The following is a 23,203-nucleotide window of genomic DNA, read 5'->3' on the forward strand; positions in this document are numbered from 1 at the left end:
TGACCAGGCTGAGATGCCACTACTTTAGTCGAGTCTAACACTGTTTTATAAAGCTGCTGATCCTGTTCAAAAGGAGTTTTTCTTTTAGGTTTTGGTTGATTTCTGGGATCGTGACAGAACCATCTGTCAAGCTCTTGTGTCATTTCTACATTTGCTTTTTTGTTCCATTATTTTTAGGGAATATTTTCCTTTGCTAGCTGGTGGGAACTGAGACCAAATGTTAGCGCTTCAATCAATACCCCAACCGAGATCAGCTATTTCAGCATGAATCATGGATGAAAAGGCAATTAGGGATGGGCATTGGATGCTTGCCGAGCCAACCCTTAAATAAAAATATAGAGGGAAATTCTCCTATCCTGCTGTGCTGCTTTTGTGGCGCAGCAGGCCGAGATACTTGAGCTGAGGCTGTTTTGCGGGCTACCTGCTGGGCGCCACGGCCTCCGCGAGTCTCTGGCAGCTAGATTTCTGGCACTGTCAGCATGGCATGAAGTTGTATAAATTATTGTAATCTTCATTACCATATACTTTAAATGTAATTAGTGGGCCTGGGACTGAAATGTCCGGGCCCGCTGACGTCCCCCCCACCCCCCGCCAGGAATGGTTCACTCCAGCGGGGTTTAGTATAGCTCCTTACTTGCAGAGATCTGGTGGCCCAACCCCACTGGAGTGCGGGGGGAGGGCGGGGGGGCAATTGAGGCCCCTCAGAGCGTTGGGTGCTAGGGGATGCCTCCTGGTCATTGCCAGCCTGGGCCCCCTGGTACTGCTCAAGAGGCAAATAGCCAATGCTGACCGGGCATTGGGCAGTGCCAAGGGGGCGGGGCATAATGGGGCAGGGCCTCTGGGGGCAGGGGGGGGTCCCGCTGCTGCTCTGTCAATGGGCTGAGTACAGTAAGAAGTCTCACAACACCAGGTTAAAGTCCAACAGGTTTATTTGGTAGCAAATACCATAAGCTTTCGGAGCACTGCTCCTTCGTCAGATGGATATGCGTGATCTTCTTGGAGATCCTCTCCACTTGGAGCCGGCAGTTTGCGGTGTCGAGACAGAGGGAGGGAGGCCAGCAATCGGGGCTGGGCATTGGGGTTGTGGGGGGAGGGGGGGGGGGGCGGGGTGGTGGGTCAGCCTGCTGGGGAGGGTCGGTGCTGCAGAGGGAGGGGGGGGGTGTCAGGACTGCAGGCGGGCACGGGTTTGGGGCTGCTGGTGGTGGGTGAGATTGGGCTGCTGGGGGTGAGGGAGCGGGCTGGGGGCAAGTCTGGCCCGGATGCATCCGGGGGATCAGTGATCGGGCTGTTGGGGGGGGGGTGGTTTCACGGCTGGCGATGCAGGGGTCACATGGCTGACCAGCAATCGGGAGGCCGGCAGTGTGGGGCTACTGCGTATGCGCCGATCTCATTGCTGACAGATCGGAACATACACAGTGGCCCGCTCATCGATATGCTGCCAGCCTCTCCATTGGGAATGGGCCCCACCCACTGATTTTCAACGGGATTCACGCTGAGGCACTCTGCCATGCACAGAGTGTGGGAGATGCATTTTGAAACACCTGCTGAAAAAGCAGCAGGATTTACTCCAGTTTTTAGGCAAATTCGACACTTAGAATTCTTTTGGAAGAACCGCCCCCATCGTTATTTTCTAAAATTCACAAAGAAGTGACTTGCACAAACCAAAATTGAATTCATTCATGGGATGTGGGTGCTAGCTGGGCCAGTATTTATCCCTGAGGGCAATTAAGAATAAACTACATTGCTGTGGACCTGGAGTCACATGTAGGCCATCAAGTAAGGACACAGTTTCCCTTCCCTCGGAGGACATTAGTGAACCAGATGGGTTTTTACGACAATCAGCAAAACTGCAGTAGCAACTTTTCTCAGGTGTCTTTGTACTTTCAATAGACAGTAGACACTTTGAAGAGTTTATACTTTTTAATTATTTTCCTTTTGGCAAGCATTGTCTGTTTTTTCCATGAGATTAAAGGCGCCCAATATGATGCAACTTCTAATGGAATAAAACAAAGCATCACTTTGTCAATCTTATCTGATAAACGTGACTAACAAACTGTATAAGCATGAAGACATTACATTTTAAAACGTGAATTTATTAAACATGTTGTTCTTTGTACCAAAATTACAAAGACATTTTCCACAGGAATGTTGTGTCCCAAAGAACACATGAAGATAACATATCAGATCAAGTGTCTTTGTGCTTGCTCTCTCTCCAACAAGGACTAATTTCATGCTAGTATAGTTGATACTTCTTTTAAATGTAATACGAAGTCTTGTAAACTTCTACAAAATTTAAGACACTGATAACAAAATTTAAAATGTCACGTGTTGAAAGTTGATGCATTGCATTTGAAAGACCAATTTAGGATAAGGAACTTTGGAACAGGAGAAGATCTTTCAGCCCCTTGAACCTGTTCTGCCAGTCAATTAGATCACTGTTAATCTGTTTTTTTTTACATTACGTACACTTTAGGATTCATTGTTTAAAAAGAAATTGAGCTTTACATTTCTGATAATAGCTTAAACTGAATATAATGCAACTTTTTTACATTCTAATTACATACTGTAACAGTTTTCTGGTCAAAGGCGTTTGTACAAGATATACACAGGTTTTAATTCAACTACTAGGGATGGAATATAATTTAGAAATTCATAAAGTTACCGATTTTACTACCAACTTTCTGTATCTTTCCATTATGTGTCAAACAATGGATAACACTGATATTGTGGATGAGTTAAATGGGAAGCTTTTAGTCCATTTGAAAGTTAGCTTCCATGTAGTAGTGGGCTGAAAATTAAGAAGCAAAATAAAAAGGGAAGCAGCACTACTAGATCACACTGTAAGGTTAGTCCATTGGATGGATAGATGCTGGAGACGATTTAATTTGCAGAGGCCTGATGCAAAACAATTTGGAAGGAAGAATAAAAGAGGACATGTTCACTGGACAGTAAAATCTCAAATAGATTAGGAAATTAGAACATAGAACATAGAACATTACAGCACAGAACAGGCCCTTCGGCCCACGATGTTGTGCCGACCTTCATCTGAAACCAAGATCAAGCTATCCCACTCCCTACCATCCTGGTGTGCTCCATGTGCCTATCCAATAACCGCTTAAATGTTCCTAAAGTGTCTGACTCCACTATCACTGCAGGCAGTCCATTCCACACCCCAACCACTCTCTGCGTGAAGAACCTACCTCTGATATCCTTCCTATATCTCCCACCATGAACCCTATAGTTATGCCCCCTTGTAATAGCTCCATCCACCCGAGGAAATAGTCTTTGAACGTTCACTCGATCTATCCCCTTCATCATTTTATAAACCTCTATTAAGTCTCCCCTCAATCTCCTCCGCTCCAGAGAGAACAGCCCCAGCTCCCTCAACCTTTCCTCATAAGACCGACACTCCAAACCAGGCAGCATCCTGGTAAATCTCCTCTGCACTCTTTCCAGCGCTTCCACATCCTTCTTATAGTGAGGTGACCAGAACTGCACGCAATATTCCAAATGCGGTCTCACCAAGGTCCTGTACAGTTGCAGCATAACCCCACGGCTCTTAAACTCCAACCCCCTGTTAATAAAAGCTAACACACTATATGCCTTCTTCACAGCTCTATCCACTTGAGTGGCAACCTTTAGAGATCTGTGGATATGGACCCCAAGATCTCTCTGTTCCTCCACAGTCTTCAGAACCCTACCTTTGACCCTGTAATCCACATTTAAATTAGTCCTACCAAAATGAATCACCTCACATTTATCAGGGTTAAACTCCATTTGCCATTTTTCAGCCCAGCTTTGCATCCTATCTATGTCTCTTTGCAGCCTACAACAGCCCTCCACCTCATCCACTACTCCACCAATCTTGGTGTCATCAGCAAATTTACTGATCCACCCTTCAGCCCCCTCCTCTAAGTCATTAATAAAAATCACAAAGAGCAGAGGACCAAGCACCGATCCCTGTGGCACTCCGCTAGCAACCTGCCTCCAGTCCGAAAATTTTCCATCCACCACCACCCTCTGTCTTCGATCAGATAGCCAGTTACCTATCCAATCCAAATTGGAGAGATTTAAAGATTTAGACACAAAAACATCTTCTAAAGTGGGAAGGCAAATTGATAAAACTGTCAAATACAATGTGGGATCTTCGGTTTTAGAGTACAAAAGTAAATAGGAAATGCCAAATTGAGATAAATCAAACAGAAAATGTATTTAGTTACACTGCAGTTAGAATATTGTGTTCAGTTTGTGGTGTTTTTATTAAGGAAAGATGCCAAGGCCATGGAGAGGGTATAGAAGAGGTTCATTATGATGATACCACTGACTTTAAAGAAGAGATCTAAAAATTAGGATTCTCTCATAAAGGTGTTCCAAATGAGGAAACATTTTGTCATATTTTGTTTTAGAATGCCTCTGTAAAGCACGTTGAGAAGTTCTTGGGGAATATATAAATACAAATTGTTTTTGTGAAGGTAAATAGAGAAAATCTATTTCCCCTAGTCAGTGAATTGTCAACTAGAAGACATAAACGCAAGATCCACCAAAAGAACGAGAGTGAGATTGGGAGAAACCTATTCACAGAGAGTTATTAAAACATGAAATTTGATACTGGAAATGGTGGTAGAATGTATCCGTAATATATTTTATAAGTGGATATATATTCAAAAGAGGAAAAAAAAGGTGTATGGAGACTGGGCGTGGAAATAAGACAAAATGAATAGTTTTTTTTAGATAATTGATGCATGCATGGAGGGACGAAATGTCATCTTGTGTGGTGCCAAATTCTAAGACTATAATTTATTGAGCCACAATTTAAATACTTTTTGGTTATCCACATTTTTAGTTATTCACTACATCATGTCACCCCCCAGTCTGAAGGTCGAGAGATTGTAACTTGATTTTTAAATTAATACATAGATATATATAAAACTTTTTGTGCCGAAGAAATAATATTTACTCATCAATGTTTCACATTGAAATGTGAGGTGATTGAACCAGTTTAAAATTTAACAATTAATATAATAAATAAAGCAAATCTTATTGGATTTGAAATATAGATAAACATCAGTAAACACCTATACATTTATAGAACCAATTAAATTTTCTTTTGTCAGAAAACTGTTTCCGTAATGTAACCAACATATTAGGCACAATTTCTGTGTAAACGGTGAACCTCAAGATATTATGTAGACACGGCTGCTTTTTAACAGGTCAAAATGTAAATAATATCTTAATGAAGTTCCCGAGTTTTAGCTGGTAATTTAGTACAAAAAGGCAAATAAACAAGACCGTACAGTGCACCTACAACACTAAATCACTTACATTTATCAATGCTTTTTATAAAAGACGCTAGACTAAAAAGCTTTAAATTGTTTAAAAATTCTAGTACCGCTTGTTGCAAACTACAGTAATAAAAATGCAAGCTTTTAACTACCCACCGATTTCTGGTTTGTGATGAACAGTTCACATATACATTTTCAGTTTGGTCATATACATTAAGCAAATAATTTAAGTGCCAATATGATTAAATACAATCTCAAAGAACATTCCTTCAGATGTATTAATTCTGAGAGGTATGACGATACTGTCCGGTGTATAAAATCCTGCCTGCACTTTGCAGTAAACGGTATGAAGTATGAAAATTATACAAAGAAGTGAACTAAGGATTTTGTTCTTTTTTCTGTGCTAATTGTAATCAAAAGCACAAAACGGAAGGCAATGTCAAAATGGTAGATGGAAATAGTTCACTAGTTCATGTGAAAACGATGTTCTCCTCTTGTTATGTGTGAAGAGAATTCATATCTATCCTGGCTTCGGTACCCACACATGTTGCATTCAAAAGGGTCACGGAATCCATGGCAACCCATGTGTATTGTAAACATTACGTGATCCAGGAAAAGTACCCTGCAGTGCTCACATTTATAAACCTTCACATGTTCTCCATCACCACCAATCACTTTGAAGATTTCTTGATTAGGTTCCATGCCTGCTCTCAGAATGTCATAAGATCTATGGTCTTCTTTTATTAAAGGCAAGCCATTTCTTGGAGTTACATGATTTGTTAGGTAAATCAGGTTGTTCCGTTCGTCGTTGTTGCTCTCTGTATCTGTGGAGTCTGGACAGCTGTTGCTTGGGGATGGTTCTCTTTCTGACGACTGTGATTTTGTTTTTGAAATCAGCACTACGTTCTCTACTGCGCCATCTTGGCTTGCAGCACTGTTAGCATGACTGTGTGTGTCTGAATTGGTTTTATGCATGGTGTACATGTTGCTTATTACTGGTATCACTTCACAGCTTCCAGCAGGAGTTTGGACAAGTGGACGCAAGGATTCAGCCCCTAGATAATTGATAGCATTGTTAATTGCTTGATCCAAAACATGAGTCTGCATCATCTCACTCTCCTTTTCATAATTTGAATTAGCGTCATACTGAAGCTCTGAAATACCAAGCTGCAGCTTCTTTTCACCTGTGTGATTAGCATATGAACAACCAATACAATATTACTTTACACAGATTGGATACATAACAGACTTCCCATTATAAAAATAAAGGATCCTGCAGTTTTAACACATGCATAACCCATAAAAAATTGCTTAGTCTGAAGAAGGTAGTCAAAAAGACTAAACTGTTTCTTTAGTATTAACAATAGGTAAGTGGTACAGAATAGACATATAATAAAATCTAGATGTTTACACTTAATAAGACTGACTCTAAGCATTCCTATTAATGACTATTAGTTTACTTCCTATACTAGGAAATATGTATCTAAATCAACCAAATTAGTACCAATGTTCTCAGGCAATTCGAGCAATTGAGAAGGCTTCAAACAAATATAGCAAGAGCAGAGATGGATCTTTCAGCACATGAATGAGTAGTTAAGAATAGGTTCAGTGAAGAGGCAAAATAATCTAAAATACTATATTAGTGAGTAGATGTGAAGAATCCCACATTAGGCAGGCAGGAGAGGTTAAGTAAAATGAGAATGAAAGATAGAATTTGAAAAAGGGAAAGGGAATTAAGTAGAATGTGTTTTTTGGGTTTTAGTGTTTCAACGTCAATGTAGAAAGCATTAAAAATAATTTGAGTGACTGGAGCCAATTGGAAATCATCAGCGGGGATTTTTAAAGGGAAGGTTGTGCTTGATGAATTTAGATTATTTTCTCTGTGGAAATCCTAGAACGTATAAATAAAAAGGACATTCTAGATGTGGTACATTATATTTTCAGAAGACATTTTACAAGATGCCCCAGAGCAGAAGTGTTATCAAAATTGAGACAAATGGCCTCAAAGAAACCATAAGTGGTACGGATATGGTGAACATGAGGGACTAGAAAGAAAAATGTAGCAGCTATTATTTTCCCGATTTGTGGCATCAGTTTGGTACCTATTCTGTGCTTCACGTTTTAAAATGATTTGGAAATAAACAGCAGATACATTATATCTTGATACCAATTAGGGGGCATGGTAAACTGTGAGGAAGAGTGTAGGAAGACAGGTATGTTGGTAAAGTCAGCAAACAAGTGCTGGATGCAATTCAATTCAGAGACATGTGAAGTGAACTTTAGGAAAAAGAATATCCTAAACGGTAAGATTCTTAACAGAGTGAAGGAATGTAGAAAGCAAGGGGATTCTTAGATCTTTGAAGGAGTGGGTGTGGGGTGCAAAGGTCAAAGGAAGACAAATGGGTTCCTGCGGTTTCCAGATAGGAACCCAGAATATGAAACAAGGGAGTGAGTTTGAATTTTTGCAAGTCATTGGTTAGGCAACAGCTGCACTGTTGTGAGCAGCTCGAACTGCATTATACAGAGGTTGATAGAGCCATAAAAGAGAATAGTCAAGATTCACTACAAAGAGAGTGTCTAGTTATTAAGAAGGGCTCAAAAAAGTGGATATTCTTGGCACTGGAACCAAGAAAGCTAAGAGGGTATCTACTGGATGCTTACAAATTATAAAAGATTGTGAGGATAAATAGTGAAAGGCTGCTTCCAGTGGCTGATACATCAGTAACAAGAGGGTACCGATTCCTGACTAGTATTAGTGAATGAAGGGGGAAGTTAGAGAAAATTGTTTAGAGGCAGGGGATTATTAGAATCTAGGGGGCTGGATAATACATCTGGCTTCTAGAGCAAGAAATATATATAAATACGCATGTATAAAAGGACATGGGGAAACAATAGGGAAATTGAATTAGAATAATGTGCTCTAATTGGAGTGCTAGACTTGGCACAGGCACAATGGTAGAAAGTCTGGTGTGTGATTTCTATAATTTCTGAATTCTTATAGGAAGATCAAAATCAGTAATTCCTATTTTAAATGAGGTTTATGCTTAGCAAGGTAGGAATGATAATACAGTGGAATGACATGTTTTTCCATGCACTTGATTATCAACATCAAACTGCTACTTCAGCAGTACATGTATAAAATAAAAATAATCTTTGCAATTTTGCATCAGTGCCATAGCCCTTTGATGAACCGAGACTTATGTGGCTGTAAATTGGGTATGCAAACCTCCACACTCAAATTCCAAATAGGTGCTTGCATCTTGAAGCTTTGTACCAGGAGCACAACATTTTAAAGTTTAACCTGTAGCTCCTTCTGTACTTAAACTGGTAACAAATGTTATTGTATCGGTATTAACTATTTTGTCCATTCTAATGAAGGAGGTAATCTATTTATTTTAAACTAGCTGAAACAAAAAATTTGGTGCACGTCTACTTCTTGGACAGCGTCATTTCAACTCACATCTATTGCAGCCTTAAATTCAGAAAGCATCAATACAGACAGGAGATTTAATCTCATTATCTGAGGGTAAAGGACAGAATTCTAGCCCATTGTATTACCCAGGCTCCAAATTCTACTTTTATAAATATCAAGAAATCTATCGAGCAGAAGTGACTAATTCCAATATATAATTCCCCGTGTGAAATGCCCTGAGCCACCTGGCCCTGTACGATAGTCCTAAATACATGCAAATATTTCTTTTTCCCCTCTAAATTCAAATACAAGATGCATTATAATGATGTTGCCATATTTCTTAATCCATTCTAATTGTAAAATATCTTGTGGGTCCTGTTTCATTCAAACTAGTAAGGAAACACTTTAGCCCACTGTTTCACAAGTAAATCATGGGGAAAATGAATGAAACCATTGATTACTCTGTAAAATCAGAAGTAAAATGTTTCCAATGCAAAAATTGCCTTTGGCCATTCAGTCCATCCAGCTCATCCTGTTATCTGGAATATTTTTCAAACTTGCAACTATATATTCAATGTATTCCAGTCGTTTTTAGTATTGTTTGAATATAAGATAGGCTATTTCTTTTGTGTTCTTGATTTTTTAAAATTGCGAATTACCTCAAACACGTGATTTAAAAAAAAAGATGTCTGTTGTATCAGGTAATCTGTTTCTCACATTTAGAGATTTCCTTTTGAATTTTTTCCAGAATGGACATTAAATATTAAATTCATGGGGTCTTCTTAGCTACGGCACAATGCTTCATCAACTGTGGCCATGCAGTAATTTTAAAAAAACACAAATCCTCCTGTACCCCTAATAATTTCTTCAACACTGCTTATTGAACAAAAATGTAAAAAAAAACCTATTAAAATGGATGCATGAAAAAAACCCAAAATGATATAAAATGTTTATCATAATTCTTTAATGTCTGATTTGTTTCAGATTGTGCAGATGGTGAGTCTCTCTCTTCAAAAATATTCTGCTTTACGTGGTTGTGTTTTCTCATCTCTAATTATGTCCTAACTTACCCCCTCCCCCATCACCATTTATACTCTCTTCTCCATTTGTTAACACCCCTTTCACTGCCCCTTTTCCAGCAGGGCTCCCTTATCCAGAAAATATTTAGTAAACTCAGTGGTATCATAACTTACTCCTGAGGTCATATAAATAAAGGGCTCAAACTACTTAAAGCTTGTGACACTATTTTAGTGAACTGAACGATAGTCACATCCGGGCTTTGAACGGAGTGGTAAACTAAAGAAAGTTAATACAAATTCATATATCGAAACTAGCAAACAGTAAACCAATATTCATTAGTGTGCAGATTGTATGACACAACTAATAAATGCAAGAGTACTGTAACTAAATATTGTATGCTTACCAACAAACTTTTGTGGCATTGAACTTTTGCGCTTTGCAACATTACTTGCAAGTCTGTCCAGTACCATAGCTCTTTCTGATCCCATCTTGCACATTCCTTCAGTTAGTTCATGTGATTTGCTTTCTTCTTTCACTACGTACAAAGGAAAAGAAAAATGCAAATCCGTTTATAAACGCACAAGCAAAGCTTGCAGTGTCATCAGGTTTCATGAATGTGTCACCTTTCATGTTAATTACTGTCATTAATTAGTTAATTGGCTCTTCCAGCCTTTTAAACTGAACTATTGTTTCAGAACATTTTGTGAGGAGCAGTCGATACCTTACACTGTGTATGGGAAATGGAAACAATGAAAGCACTGCACTGGTTAAGAACAAGTCAAGCACAGGGCCAAAAATAAATGCACAAGTTGATTTGCATTTCTGGTACATGCTTGCGTTGGTACTTTAGCAAGCTATGAGGAAGATATTGCCTCACTTTGCATTATTACAAAGACATTTCCTCCTGAGTTTGGAAAAAACAGGGAAGAAAAAGGGTGAATCACTCCTTTACAGAATAGTTTGCAGCTCAGTAAAGAACAGTAAGATTCTGGTGACAGCACCTTACATATTGCACTAATCCAGCTTCATCAGTATAGTACAATAGAGTCCACTGTAGCAAAATAATCAGCAGCAAAATATGTCACACTTGTATTAGAGGAATATGTAACTACAAATACACTGTTGTGCTAACACACATTGAATGGGATTTAGACCTTATATAAGGGTAAACCAAAGCAAATGCCGCGATTTTGGTACTGATATCAGATGCAGAACTTTGGGAAAGAAGATTGTTTGAGAACCTAATAATTTCTAACTTCCCATTTAATGAGCACAAAAATGGGAAAATAAAGAGGTGAAGGCTCTGAAAGATTTCCTTTTTCACTAGTGTTGGGAATTAGGCGAGAATAAGTTTGTGGACTTGTTTTCTGGTGAAATATACAGGAGTTTTTGTCTCTCCTGATCAATCCTCTCAAGTTCTCCTCTCTGCCTCCTTTATCAAAATCTCCTTCAGCTCTGTTACAATGCCCTTTAATCTTACTTCACTTGAAAACAACACTTAGGCCTAGGCTTTCACGGAGTCGGAAATATCTAAAATGATGGTGGGGACCCAGATCCATAAGTCCTGCCCCCATTTCCAATCGATCCTATTTTCACCAGGGTTGGAGCGGGGTGGGGATTGACTCGCATATGGTGGAATCCTGAACCCAGCAAGGTCAGTGAAACTCAGTGCTGAGTTCAAACAGACCCACATTTTTGCTGGAGCAATGTCCTTATCTCGAATCATGGGAGTTTTTAAAGTGGACATAAATGCTCATTAAGGGTGGATAATGTCTGAGGAACTGTCAAGCTGTCAAGTTATTTAAATAGCTTGCCCTTCAAACATTGAGAAAAAAATGGCTTACCTGTGTCTGAGAGTTTAAAAAAACTGTGTAGTTTTTATTGATTCATATATTCATCAATAGTTTTTATTGATGCTTTACTGCTTTCACAGCCTGTCATTATTACATGGGGAGCTGTAAACTCAGTTTAATTAGCTAATCTGGGAGGTTATTAAAAGATTAGCTGTCTATGATATATGGCTATGAATAAAAATGTTTGTTCTATAAGGGATTAATACCTGAGGGGATTTACATGTATTGATAGGCTTTCATGAATGAGAGTTGCATTTTATACAGTGAAGTTTGTAATAGATATTTGTAACTTCATTTTATTTCATTTTAGCATGGGTCCTGAAGTCTGCCCGTGGTGGATACTAGGTGATTGACATGGAGGGTGTTAAGGGCAAGTGATAGTGGTGGAGGGACATGTGTTGGTATGAATTAGCACTAAATTGGCATAAAGGCTATAAGGGACCATGGGAGTGGATGTGGGGCATGCAATTGGTACCAAGTTGGCATAGGGGCTATATGGGACCATAGGGATGGGTAAAAGGCATGTGTTGACAAAGTTAGCATACATGGACATGGGCAATGGGTTGGGAAATGAGGTGGCATGAGTGGTGAGGCCTTGTGAGCCTAATAATTAACAAGAAAATTGGGACTTAATTCCAGAGAATCAAGGTGGGCGTTTTATCCAGCCCATCATGGCACTCGGCAGCCTCCCTGCCGGCCTCTGATCAGTTCCTTGGAGTGACGGGTCCAATTCTATCCCACCCCCACCCCCAGAACAATACTCTTGCCATTCAGGGCACATTTTCATGAGGCAGGTGTTGTGAGCAGGGCAATTCCCTGACTCTGAGCATCTGCCTCTGGAGCGAAAATCTAGGCCTTAGTGACCAGTCCTTTATTCTATCTGTGCTCACTTCCACGGCCTGTAAAACATCCCCCACCTTCAACCTTGCCTTCCCACTGATGGAGATGACCTTGCTTGGGTTGTATCAAGGTTCTGCCAGAAACAAATTTTGCCCGGCCATGTCAGATGGTGGGAAGGTTCATACCCGACATATCCAAATCCTGGACTATTTTCTGGCTGTTTCACTCATGACAGACAGACACGTGCCACTGTTTCAATATGAGGTATTAGGTAAGTTGATAGTACTGTCAACATGTTCTAATCTCCAGTTAACTATTTCTCTGCCAAGAACACATAACTAATCCAACAAGCAATATGCAAGGGATTATTGGAGCCTCTAATTACCAACTGACCAGTTCTACTTGGGTAATGTGGATCAAAACCTATGTGATAGCTTGGTTCAGCTGTACTCCAGAGAGATATAGAATCATAGACTCCCTTCAGTGCAGATGGAGGCCATTTGGCTCATCGAGCCTGCACCGACAACAATCCCACCCAGGTCCTATCCCCGTAACCCCACACATTTACCCTCCTAATCTCCCAGACACTATGGCCAATTTAGCATGGCCAATCAACCTAACACGCACATCTTTGGACTGTGAGAGGAAACCGGAGCATCTGGAGGAAACCCACACAGACACGGGGGGAACGTGCAGACTCCACACAGACAGTCACCTGAAGCTGGAATTGAACCCGAGTCCTTGGCACTGTAAGGCAGCAGTGCTAACCATTGTGCCACCGTGCCGCCTTAATGATAGCTGAAGGTGTAAACCATTAATTCCCGGGGGGGGGGGGGGGGGGGGGGGGGGGTGGCCGGGGTTCCTCCTAATCCTTCTGCAGTATTGCAGTTCAGCTATATCCCAGGCTTTTTTGGGCGTTCACCAATCTCCCTCCAGAGTTAGATAAGGTGACTGAGAAAACTCTGACAGAATTTCAAGGCTAGAGTTCTCAATCTGTAAAGCATCGAGAAAGGAAAGGAACAAAATAACTTGCATTTGTAAAACCCCTTTAAGTCCTCAGAATATCACATTCAATGACGTACTTTTGAAGTATAGCCACTACTGTTACATAAAAGAAAAATAAGACTTTCATTTATATCGTGTTTTTCACGACCACTCAACTTCTCAATGCACTTTACAGCCAATGAATTGCTCTCAAAGTTATGACATTGCTGTAATGTAGGAACCACGGCAACAATGTGAAATGGTCCAAATAATCCATTCCTGTGATAATGATTTGAGAGAGATAAATATTGGGCAAGACATTGTGGATAACTCCTCTATTCTTTTTTGAAATTCGGAAAGCTTTGGGCTGATGAAGAAAGGTCAGCATGGATTTGTTAGCAGCAAGTCGTGTTTGGCGAACTTGATTGAGGGCGGCACGGTGGCACAGTGGTTAGCACTGCTGCTTCACAGCTCCAGGGTCCTGGGTTCGATTCCGGGCTCAGGTCACTGTCTGTGTGGAGTTTGCACATTCTCCTCGTGTCTGCGTGGGTTTCCTCCGGGTGCTCCGGTTTCCTCCCACAGTCCAAAGATGTGCGGGTTAGGTTGATTGGCCAGGTAAAAAAAAAATTGTCCCTGAGATGTGTAGTTAGAGGGATTAGCGGGTAAATATGTGGGGGTAGGGCCTGGGTGGGATTGTGGTCGGTGCAGACTCGATGGGCCGAATGGCCTCCTTCTGCACTGTAGGGTTTCTATGTTTCTATGAGTTCTTTGATGAAATAATGGAGAAAACTGAAGGGGGATGTACGGTTGATGTTGTGGAAATGGACTGCCACATGGTAGACTCGGCAGGATGAAGCCCAGGGGATGAAAGGAGCAGCAGCAACACTACAAGATTGGTTAGGGAACAGACCCTAGAGAGTAATGGTGAATAGCTATTCTATAGACTGGAGGGAAACATGAGTGGTGTTCCTCAGGGACCAGTATTAAGACCACTGCTCTTTCTTGATATACATTAATGGGCTTGGGTACACAGGCCATAATGTCAGGGTTTAGAAGATGACAACATTCAGAAATGTAGTGACCAATGAGGAAGAAACTGCCTGTCTAGAGGAATGCACAGAAACCGGTAGACCCGTGACAGATGGAAATTTAACACAGAGGCGAGCAAAATGATACATTTTGGTAGAAAGAATGAGGAGGAATGGCATAAAGTAAAGGTTATGATTTTCAAGAGGGTGTAGGACAAAGAGAGATGGGTGAATATGTACACAGATCTTTGAATGTGGAAGAAAAGTTACGAAGTCTATTTTAAAAAAGGCATATGTGATCTTGGGCTTAGTTAATGGAGACCTGAAGCTCAGAGGAAAGGAAGCTATACTTGAAATTTATAAAAATACTGGGCCTCAACTGGAATATTGTCTTCAATGTGGGCACCATACTTTGAGAAGGATGTCAAGGTCTCAGAGTTAGTACAGAAGAGATTTATTGGAATGCTACCACGGATGATGGAATTCAGTTCTGTGGAGAACCTGGAGAAGTTGGCATTTTCATCTTACAGTGGAGAAGGCAATAGGTTTGGGAGGTATTCAAAATCATGAATGACTGATAGAATGAATAAAGAGAAACTGATTCCAATGGCAGGAAGGGTTTGGTAATCAGAGGACTTAGATTTAATATGATTGGTAGAAGAACCAGAAGTGATTGACGAAACTAAAAAAAAAATGACGAGCCGTTATGATTTGGAATGTAATACCTGAAAGGGTGGTAGAAACAGATTCAATAGTAACAAAGACTGATGCAGCTAAAAAGAGCCATGCACTGATCCAAACAGACTGTACACAACAGGTACCTACAGGCAATAAGAATGGTCATCCGGTATTCCAGATATCCCAGAAACAGACACAAGGTGATTAATAAATTTGAAAATGACGATGATTTCATGACAAGGCAGTGAGCAGTGAACACAAGTTTCACACTGTTAATCTTATGGAAAACACCATCTGAACTCTATGCCAAGATTCAAATGATTGGCCCTAGGAAATTTGGTAACTATTCACTATTGGCCAAGACTTTTTATTCAACGGTGGGATGTGGGAGTTGCTGTTTAGGCCAGCATTTATTGTCCACCTCTAATTGCCCTTGAGAAGGTGCTGGTTAGCTGCCTTCTTGAACCACTGCAGTCCATGTGGTGTAGGTACACCCGCAGTGCTGTTAGGGAGCAAGTTTCAAGATTTTGATCCAGCGATAGTGAATTAACAGTGATATATTCAATATTGACACAGGGACAAATGCCAACATACTGTCCCTGTGAATTCTTAAAGCCATGTGTCCACAGACTTGGAAGGCAATGGTGAAATCCAGTATTACGTCACTTAAAGTATACGACAGTTCACTGATTCCATGTCCTGGAGTGCAAGTACAACCAAACATCTGGGATATTACAGATGTTCTATGTCATAGAGATTAAAGGCCAAGTGATTATAGGCAAGTTGTTGCCTCACAACAATAACAATCCATGGAATTAATTGGATATCATTTGGCTGATCAACTTGAGAAACTGCTCCTATCACCGCAGTTCATGACCTAACATTTAAATATCCAGAATGTTTCAGCCAAATTGAAAGTTTCAAAGGAGCTGCAACATTACGCTTACAAAAGAATGCAAATCTAACAACTGATCTAGCATATGTTGCACAATGCAAATGCCATCAGCTACAAGAAGAAATGGCAAAAGATTCCACACTACAGAACTGTGGAAAACTATTATTGAAGGATAGCCTGATTCAATTCCGCATATCCATGAGCAGAAGAGACCATTTTGGCCTAATTGGGACAAGCTGGGCATCTCCTGGGGAGTCAGTTTTAAAGGCAGACAGATTTTCATATTGGAATCTTTGCAACCTGATATTCTTCAGCAACTTCATCACTCACACACGTCCATAGATCAGACAAGAAACCTCACAAGGGAGACAGGTTATTGGCCGGGTACGAACAATCACGTTGAAGCCATCATCAAGAATTGTGAGGCATGCCAAGAACATATGTCAAGTCAGTATAAAGAACCACTGATTCCACATGAAATTCCGATTCATCCTTGGTCCAAAATCACATCCAACCTCTTTTATGTCCATGGCACTGACCTCATCATTGCCGTCGAGTACATTATCAAATACCCCATTATTGTACATTGCACAAAATGCCCAGCACAAACTGTTGTGCACCCTCTTAAGTGCTATTTCCAGTTGATGTGGTGCGCCTCAAGAGATCATTATAGATAATAGTCCATAATTTAATGGGAAGTCATTTCAGGGTATACGTGAGAAGTGGAATATTGATCACACTACTTGTTCTCCCATTACCCTAGAGCTAACAGTCTAGTTGAATGGATGATTCACACAGCGAAATCTCTCAATTCTCAAATGTAGGGCAGACCAAGCTAGATCTCCACATTGCAATGTTACACCTGAGAGCATCACCTTTAAGTGCAACTATTTGGTCACCAGCAGAACTCATGCACAGCAAAATGGTGCGTACCAATTTACATAATTTATACATTCTATTCTCAAACACTAGAGATCAACTTTTGCAAGAGAAGATGACCAACAATGCATACAAGAAACGTGGATATAGAATTGCCAAGTTCAGAGTTGGCACAACAAGTTTGCATCCAGGATTCCCAAGAAGGTACGTGGCAAATAGCCAAAGTGACCAAGATTTGTCCAGAACCAAGGTCCTATCAAGTCATTATACACCAAGGTGCAATGATGAGATGTAACTGAAAACAAACCAGATCCATTCCAGCTCCTCAACCACCTTACAGTCCTAATGCATCTCGGGCAAGATCCCAAATGAAACCAGGCACATCAAAGAAGAATAACAATCCCACAAGATCATTGTGAGCAATTCAAGAAACCTCCAGACAAGGTTACCGTTACAATATCTGACATAGCAGAAGATGACCTTTTTTTTTAGAAACTCATGGACTCACCAGTCCTGTACACTTATACAACAGTAAATAAACATGAACATGTATTGCAAATAGTTCTACTTCTTTGTAAGGGGGAAAGTCTCTTTAAAAAGAAAGTGGAATGTTGTAGTACGTCTTTAAGGGTAGCAGCATGACATCACCAGAAAGGAAATCTTTCATGTGGTCCTGTCTCAGCTTCACTTTGGCCTGTTAGCAGAACACAGCACACACAGCTCTGCTGCTCTCTAAGATTTCTATCCATGTATATATGTTCTCATGTGCTTAGTTTAAACAAACTAATCACTATGTTTTTACACAAACCTTTATGAATGACTGTCACATTTATATGATACTAAAAGTACAACACAAGTCATGAATTTCGTGCTCATGCTTCCAACCTTTTCTCAAAGTCTTGAGCTGGATTTTATGGTTCAGTGTGGTCCTGTCCACCTGTCTGAAGAGTAGGCGAGTATCTCGCACAGGGAAAGAACGGCTGCCTCCCTGTCATTTAGCAGTCAATTGGCTGTTGATAGACTGGAGCCGGGTATCCCACCTCAAGAGAGCTGCCGGCCAATTTGATGGCTGGTAGCTCTGTGGTTCCAGGTAGGAGAGGTGGGCACAGCTGGGACTGCAGTTAGTCCCAAATGGAGATTGTTGCTAAAACTAGACACCAAAGTAAATTGGGGGGATTTCCCTGGAGTGAGCTGGCAACTCCGGTGAAGGGGTGAGGAGAGTGGGATGGCAGAGCTGGACTTCGGAGGCCCAGGCAGGGGAGGATAAAGGGGGAGACATGATCAAGGGGAGCCCCAAAAATGAGCATAGAAGATCCACAAAGGAGGTTCCCCCATTTCCCTGCCCTCTTCCACTTTCCCAACAGTAACCGGCGCAGTTAAAGCTTCTGGCCTTTCCACATGGCGTGGGCCTCCTGCTGCTACAAGTAAAATACCAGTGGGGTAGGATAAGGCCCTTAAGTGGCCACTTAAGGGCTTCAATATGCCCAAGGGTGGGTGGGCCATCTGACACCTCAATTTCTCCCCTGTAAATTTTGTACAGATTGAGGCAGGTGGGTAGGCGACAGGACTAGCCCCCTTCCTTCAAACTTGCCTCTTATTCCTTGTACAATGTGCTAAGGGGAATAACTTTCTTTGCCTACCTTAGTCAAACCTTTCATAATCTGATACACCTTTATCAAATCTCACCTCAATCTCCTTTACTCCAAGGGGAACAGCCCCAGCTTCTCAAATTTAAGTTCCCTGCTTTTAATAGCTCTATTTGTGAAACCCAGGATCCCAAACGATTTGCTAACTACTTTTTCAACATCAAAGGTCTATGACCTTAAACATTATTTTCTGTAGCTGTTTTCTTCTCTGCTAAGAATTTCCAGCATTCTTCGATTTAACTTTCTCAAAATGCTCCGTTACCTTCAAAGATCTGTGGACATGAACTGCCATGTTCCCTTAGTTTTGGCATGCTGTTTAGATTAGCGCTATTAGGTCTATATAGCCTCACCCCACCCCTTCTGCCAAAATGCAAACTTTCACACTTCTACGTATTAAATATCTTCTGCCATTTGTCTGCCCATTCTGGTGCAGATGTCCTTTTGTAGCTGATTGGTATCATCCTCACTATCAGCTACACCTTCAAATTTGATATCCATCAGCAAATTTTGAAAGGTTCCTCTGTATTTCAATATCTAAGTTATTATGTACATTTGTTAAAAAAGTGGTCCTAGCACTGAACCATGGGGAACATCATGTCCCATCGTCCTGTCGGGATAACAACCATTTACCACAACTCGGTGGTTTCTGTCCTTAATCCACTGCTTCTATTCAAATTAACACTAATCTACTATTCTATGACCCTCAATTTTGTTAACCAGTTTTTATGTGGTACTTTCTTGAAATCCAAAGAGCAAACCAAACACTAGGTTTTATTCTGGAGGAATAGAATTACAAAGTGGGAAAATTGTACGAAACCTGTATCAGTTAGACCACAGAGATAAAGGAAAAATACTGCGGATACTGGAATCTGAAACAAAAACAGAAAATGCTGGAGAAATCTCAGTAAGTCTGGCAGCTCTGACTTGAAATGTAGGAAGGAATTTAGGAAGGAGTTAGGAGGGCTAAAAGGGGTCATGAAAAGTCCTTGGCAAACAGGATTAAGGAAAATCCTAAGGCATTTCATACGTATGTAAAGAGCAAGAGGGTAGCCAGGGAAAGGGTTGGCCCACTCAAGGATAGTGGAGGGAATCTATGCATGGAACCAGAGGAAATAGGTGAGATACTAAATGAATATTTTGCCTCAGCATTCACCAAAGAGAGGGACTTGATGGATGAGGAGCCTAGGGTAGGGTTGTAGATATTCTGGCTCATGTCAATATCAAAAAGGAGGTATTGGGCGTCTCAAAAAGCATTAAAGTTTCTTAGTCCTCAGAGCCTGATGGGATCCACCCCAGAATACTGAGGGAGTCAAGGGTGGAAATTGCTGGAGCCTTGACAGAAATCTTTGTGTCCTTATTGGCTACATGTGAAGTTTCAGACGACTGGAGGATAGCCAATGTTGTTCCATTTTTTAAGAAGGGCAGCATGGATAATCCAGGGAATTATAGGCTGGTGAGCCTTATGTTAATGGTGGGGAAATTATTGGAAAAGATTCTTAGGGACAGGATTTACTCACATTTGGAAATAAATGGACTTATTAGTGATGGACGGCATGGTTTTGTGAAGGGGAGTTTGGGTCTCACTAACTTGATCGAGTTTTTTGAGGAAGTGAAGATGATAGATGAGGGAAAGGCAGTGGATGTTGTATACATGGACTTCAGTAAAACCTTTGACAAGGTACCTCATGGTAGACTGGTACGAAAGGTGAAGTCACATGGGATCAGAGGAGAGTTGGCAAGGTGGATACAGAACTAGCTTGGCCATAGAAGACAGAGGGTAGTAGTAGAGGGGTGCTTTTCTGCGACTAGCACTGTACAATAGGGATCAGTTCTGGGACCTTTGTTGTTCGTAGTATATATAAATGATTTGGAGGAAAATGTAGCTGGCCTGATTAGTAAGTTCGCTGATGACACAAAAATTGGTGGAGTTGTGGACAGTGAAGAAGATTGTCAGAGGATGCAGCAAGATATAGACCGGTTGGAGACTTGGGCGGAGAAATGGCAAATGAGTTTAATCATTTAAACTTTAAGTTTAATCTGGATAAGTGTGAGATAATGCAGTTTGGAAGGTTGAATGCATGTGGGAATTATATAGTAAATGGTAGAACTCTTAGGAGTATTGACAGGAGGAGAGATCTGGACGTACATGTCCACCGATCACTTCAAGTGGCTACGCAGGTGAATAAGGTAGTCAAGAAGACATTCAGTCTGCTTGCCTTCATCAGTCGGGGCACACTGAATATAAAAATTGGCAGGTCATGCTGCAGCTGTACAGAACCTTAGTTAGGCCTCATTTAGAATTTTGTGTAGAATTCTGGCCGCCACATTACCAGAATGATGTGGATGCTTTGGAGAGATACAGAAGAGGTTTACCAGGATGTTGCCTGGACTGGAAGGTATTAGCCATGAGGACAGGTTGGATAAACTCGCTTTGTTCTCACTGGAACGACGGAGGTTGAGGGGTGACCTGATAGATGTTTACAAGATTATGAGTGACATGACAGAGTGGATCGTCAGATGCTCTTTCCTAGGATAGAAAATTCAAGTACTGGAGGATATAGGTTTATGGTGCATGGAGAAAAGTTTACAGGAGATATGCGAGGCAAGTTTTTTTACACAGAGCGTGGTGAATGTCTGGAATGTGCTGACCGGGGAGGTGGTGGGAGCAGGTACGATAGCGGTATTTATGGGGCAACTAGACAAATACGTGAATAGGATGGGAATGGAAGGATACGGACTTCGTAAGTGCATACAGTTTTAATTTAGGCAGGCATCATGATTAGTGCAGGCTTGGAGGGCCGAAGGGCCTGTTCCTGTGCTGTACTTTTCTTTGTTTTTTGAAACATTGGCTTTATTCTCTCTCCACAGATCCTGTCTGACCTGCTAAGATTTCCAGCATTTTCTGTTTTTGTTTAAGTTAGACCACACTTAGGGTAATGTGTGCAGTTCTGGTCACCGTATATCAAAGATATAAAGACATTATAGACAGTGCAGATAAAATTTACAAGGATGACATGAAATGTGTGGTTATACATATTAGGAAGAATTGACAGGCTGGGTCTCTTCTCTCTTGAATAAAGGTTGAGGGGTGACCAAATAGAGTTTTTTAAAATTACAAATTTTTTTCGTAAGAGTGGCTACAGACAGAATATTTTCTTTTGAGGGGGGAGCATAACTAGAAACCATTAATATAAGGTAGTCCCCAAGAAACCAAACAGAGAATTCAGAAGAAACTTATTTTCCCAAAATGTATTAAGAATATGGAACTGAAGCGAATAGTACAGATGCATTTAAAGAGAGACTAGACAGCATTTGGGGGAGAGGGGAATAGATGGTTACGATGGGAGGTTTAGATGAGAGGCTCGAATGGAACATGAACATCAGCACAGACCGGTTGGGCCGAATAGCCTGTTTCTCTGCCATATATCCTATGTAATCATGAAATAGTATCTTTTACCTGAATAAATACCACTATGCAGTCCCATGGTTTGCAAGTAATTGTGGCAACGTTCTTTATGTTCTTCAAGTGAGCTGCGTTGCTTGTAGCTTCTCCCACAATAGCTACATTTGTGAGGCTTTCCAACTGTACACAAAAAGGAAGAAGTCTTAAAAGAATACAGAATGGGCTTCATATTTTGTAATTTGTTACCAATATTTGTGTTTTATTGGTTGTGCACTTCCATATTGTGCAATATTTAAGTTGTCAGACATTAATCTGAACTCAAACACTGTATCAGACAATATTAGAGATGCATCTATTAATTCTATGGCCTGTCTGATGAAATAACTCATATCATACACACCAAGGGGGCAATTCTCCCAAAAGTGCTGAATTGTCGAGAAAACTGGTCCAGATCACGACTGTTTTTTCAGTGCAAATTCAGACCCGAATCTCCGCACTCTGTAATGCAGAGGTCCCAATCGTGAATCTCATTAAAAACCTGGGGGGCCGGGCCTATTCGTGCCGGAGTCTGACAGTTCTGGAACTCTGCGCATGCACAGTGGCTCAGATCTGTCAGTCTCCCTGTTTGCTGGCCCCCCTCCCATCCCGGAGTGCCCCAATGTCCAGCCCCCCGCACCCAGCAGTGACAATCCACCCACCTCCCTCATCCTGACAGATCCCCCTTCCCCGCTGACCCCCCTCGGGGTCAGATCCCCCGACGGGAGGCAGACCACCCCCCGGGAGGCAGGCACTCCCCCCCGCCTCTCTCCCCTCCCCCCCCCCAGCCCACCCCGATCGCTGGCCGCCCTCCAGCCCAGACCGATCCCCATGCAGAATGGCAGCGGGACCCCCCCAACCCCACCTATCATCCCCTAGATCCTGCCCACAATATGCCCTGCCCCCTTGGCACTGCCCAATGCCTGATGGGCAGAGCCAAGGTGCCCCCTGGGCATGGGCACTTTGCCCCTTGGGCAATGCCAGGGGCACAGGCTGGCACTGCCAGGGTGCCCATGCCCAGGGGGCACCATCCCCCTGCCACCCAACCCCCTGGGGGGCCCTGGTTGCCCCCCCCTCATCACTCCAGCAGGGTCTCCTGCTAGTTCCCCGAATGTGGGGAGCTACTCTAAACCCCGCCGGAATGAAGTGCTCCTGGTGGGGTGCAAGATGCTATCGGGCCCGGCAGGTTCCGTGCCGGGCCTGATAATCACATGTAAACTACATTAAAAATGTTAAAAACAGATTAA

General features: G+C 41.6%; 1 protein-coding gene across 3 annotated transcripts in view; it reads right to left on the minus strand.

Annotated features, from left to right (window-relative positions):
* Positions 1-2,078: 2,078 nt before the first annotated feature.
* ikzf1 (IKAROS family zinc finger 1 (Ikaros)) overlaps positions 2,079-23,203 on the minus strand; it is a 96,851-nt gene continuing 75,726 nt past the window's right edge. For all 3 annotated transcript variants that reach the window (XM_078236972.1, XM_078236981.1, XM_078236962.1), the window contains exons 6-8: positions 21,975-22,100; positions 10,118-10,249; positions 2,079-6,466 (exon numbers count right to left, since the gene is read on the minus strand). In XM_078236972.1, coding sequence (XP_078093098.1) covers positions 5,748-6,466; positions 10,118-10,249; positions 21,975-22,100 — 977 coding nt within the window. In that variant the 3' untranslated portion in view covers positions 2,079-5,747. The remainder of the gene's footprint in view (positions 6,467-10,117; positions 10,250-21,974; positions 22,101-23,203) is intronic.

This window comes from Mustelus asterias, chromosome 2, assembly GCF_964213995.1.
Source record: "Mustelus asterias chromosome 2, sMusAst1.hap1.1, whole genome shotgun sequence".
In the NCBI taxonomy this organism is placed as follows: domain Eukaryota; kingdom Metazoa; phylum Chordata; class Chondrichthyes; order Carcharhiniformes; family Triakidae; genus Mustelus; species Mustelus asterias.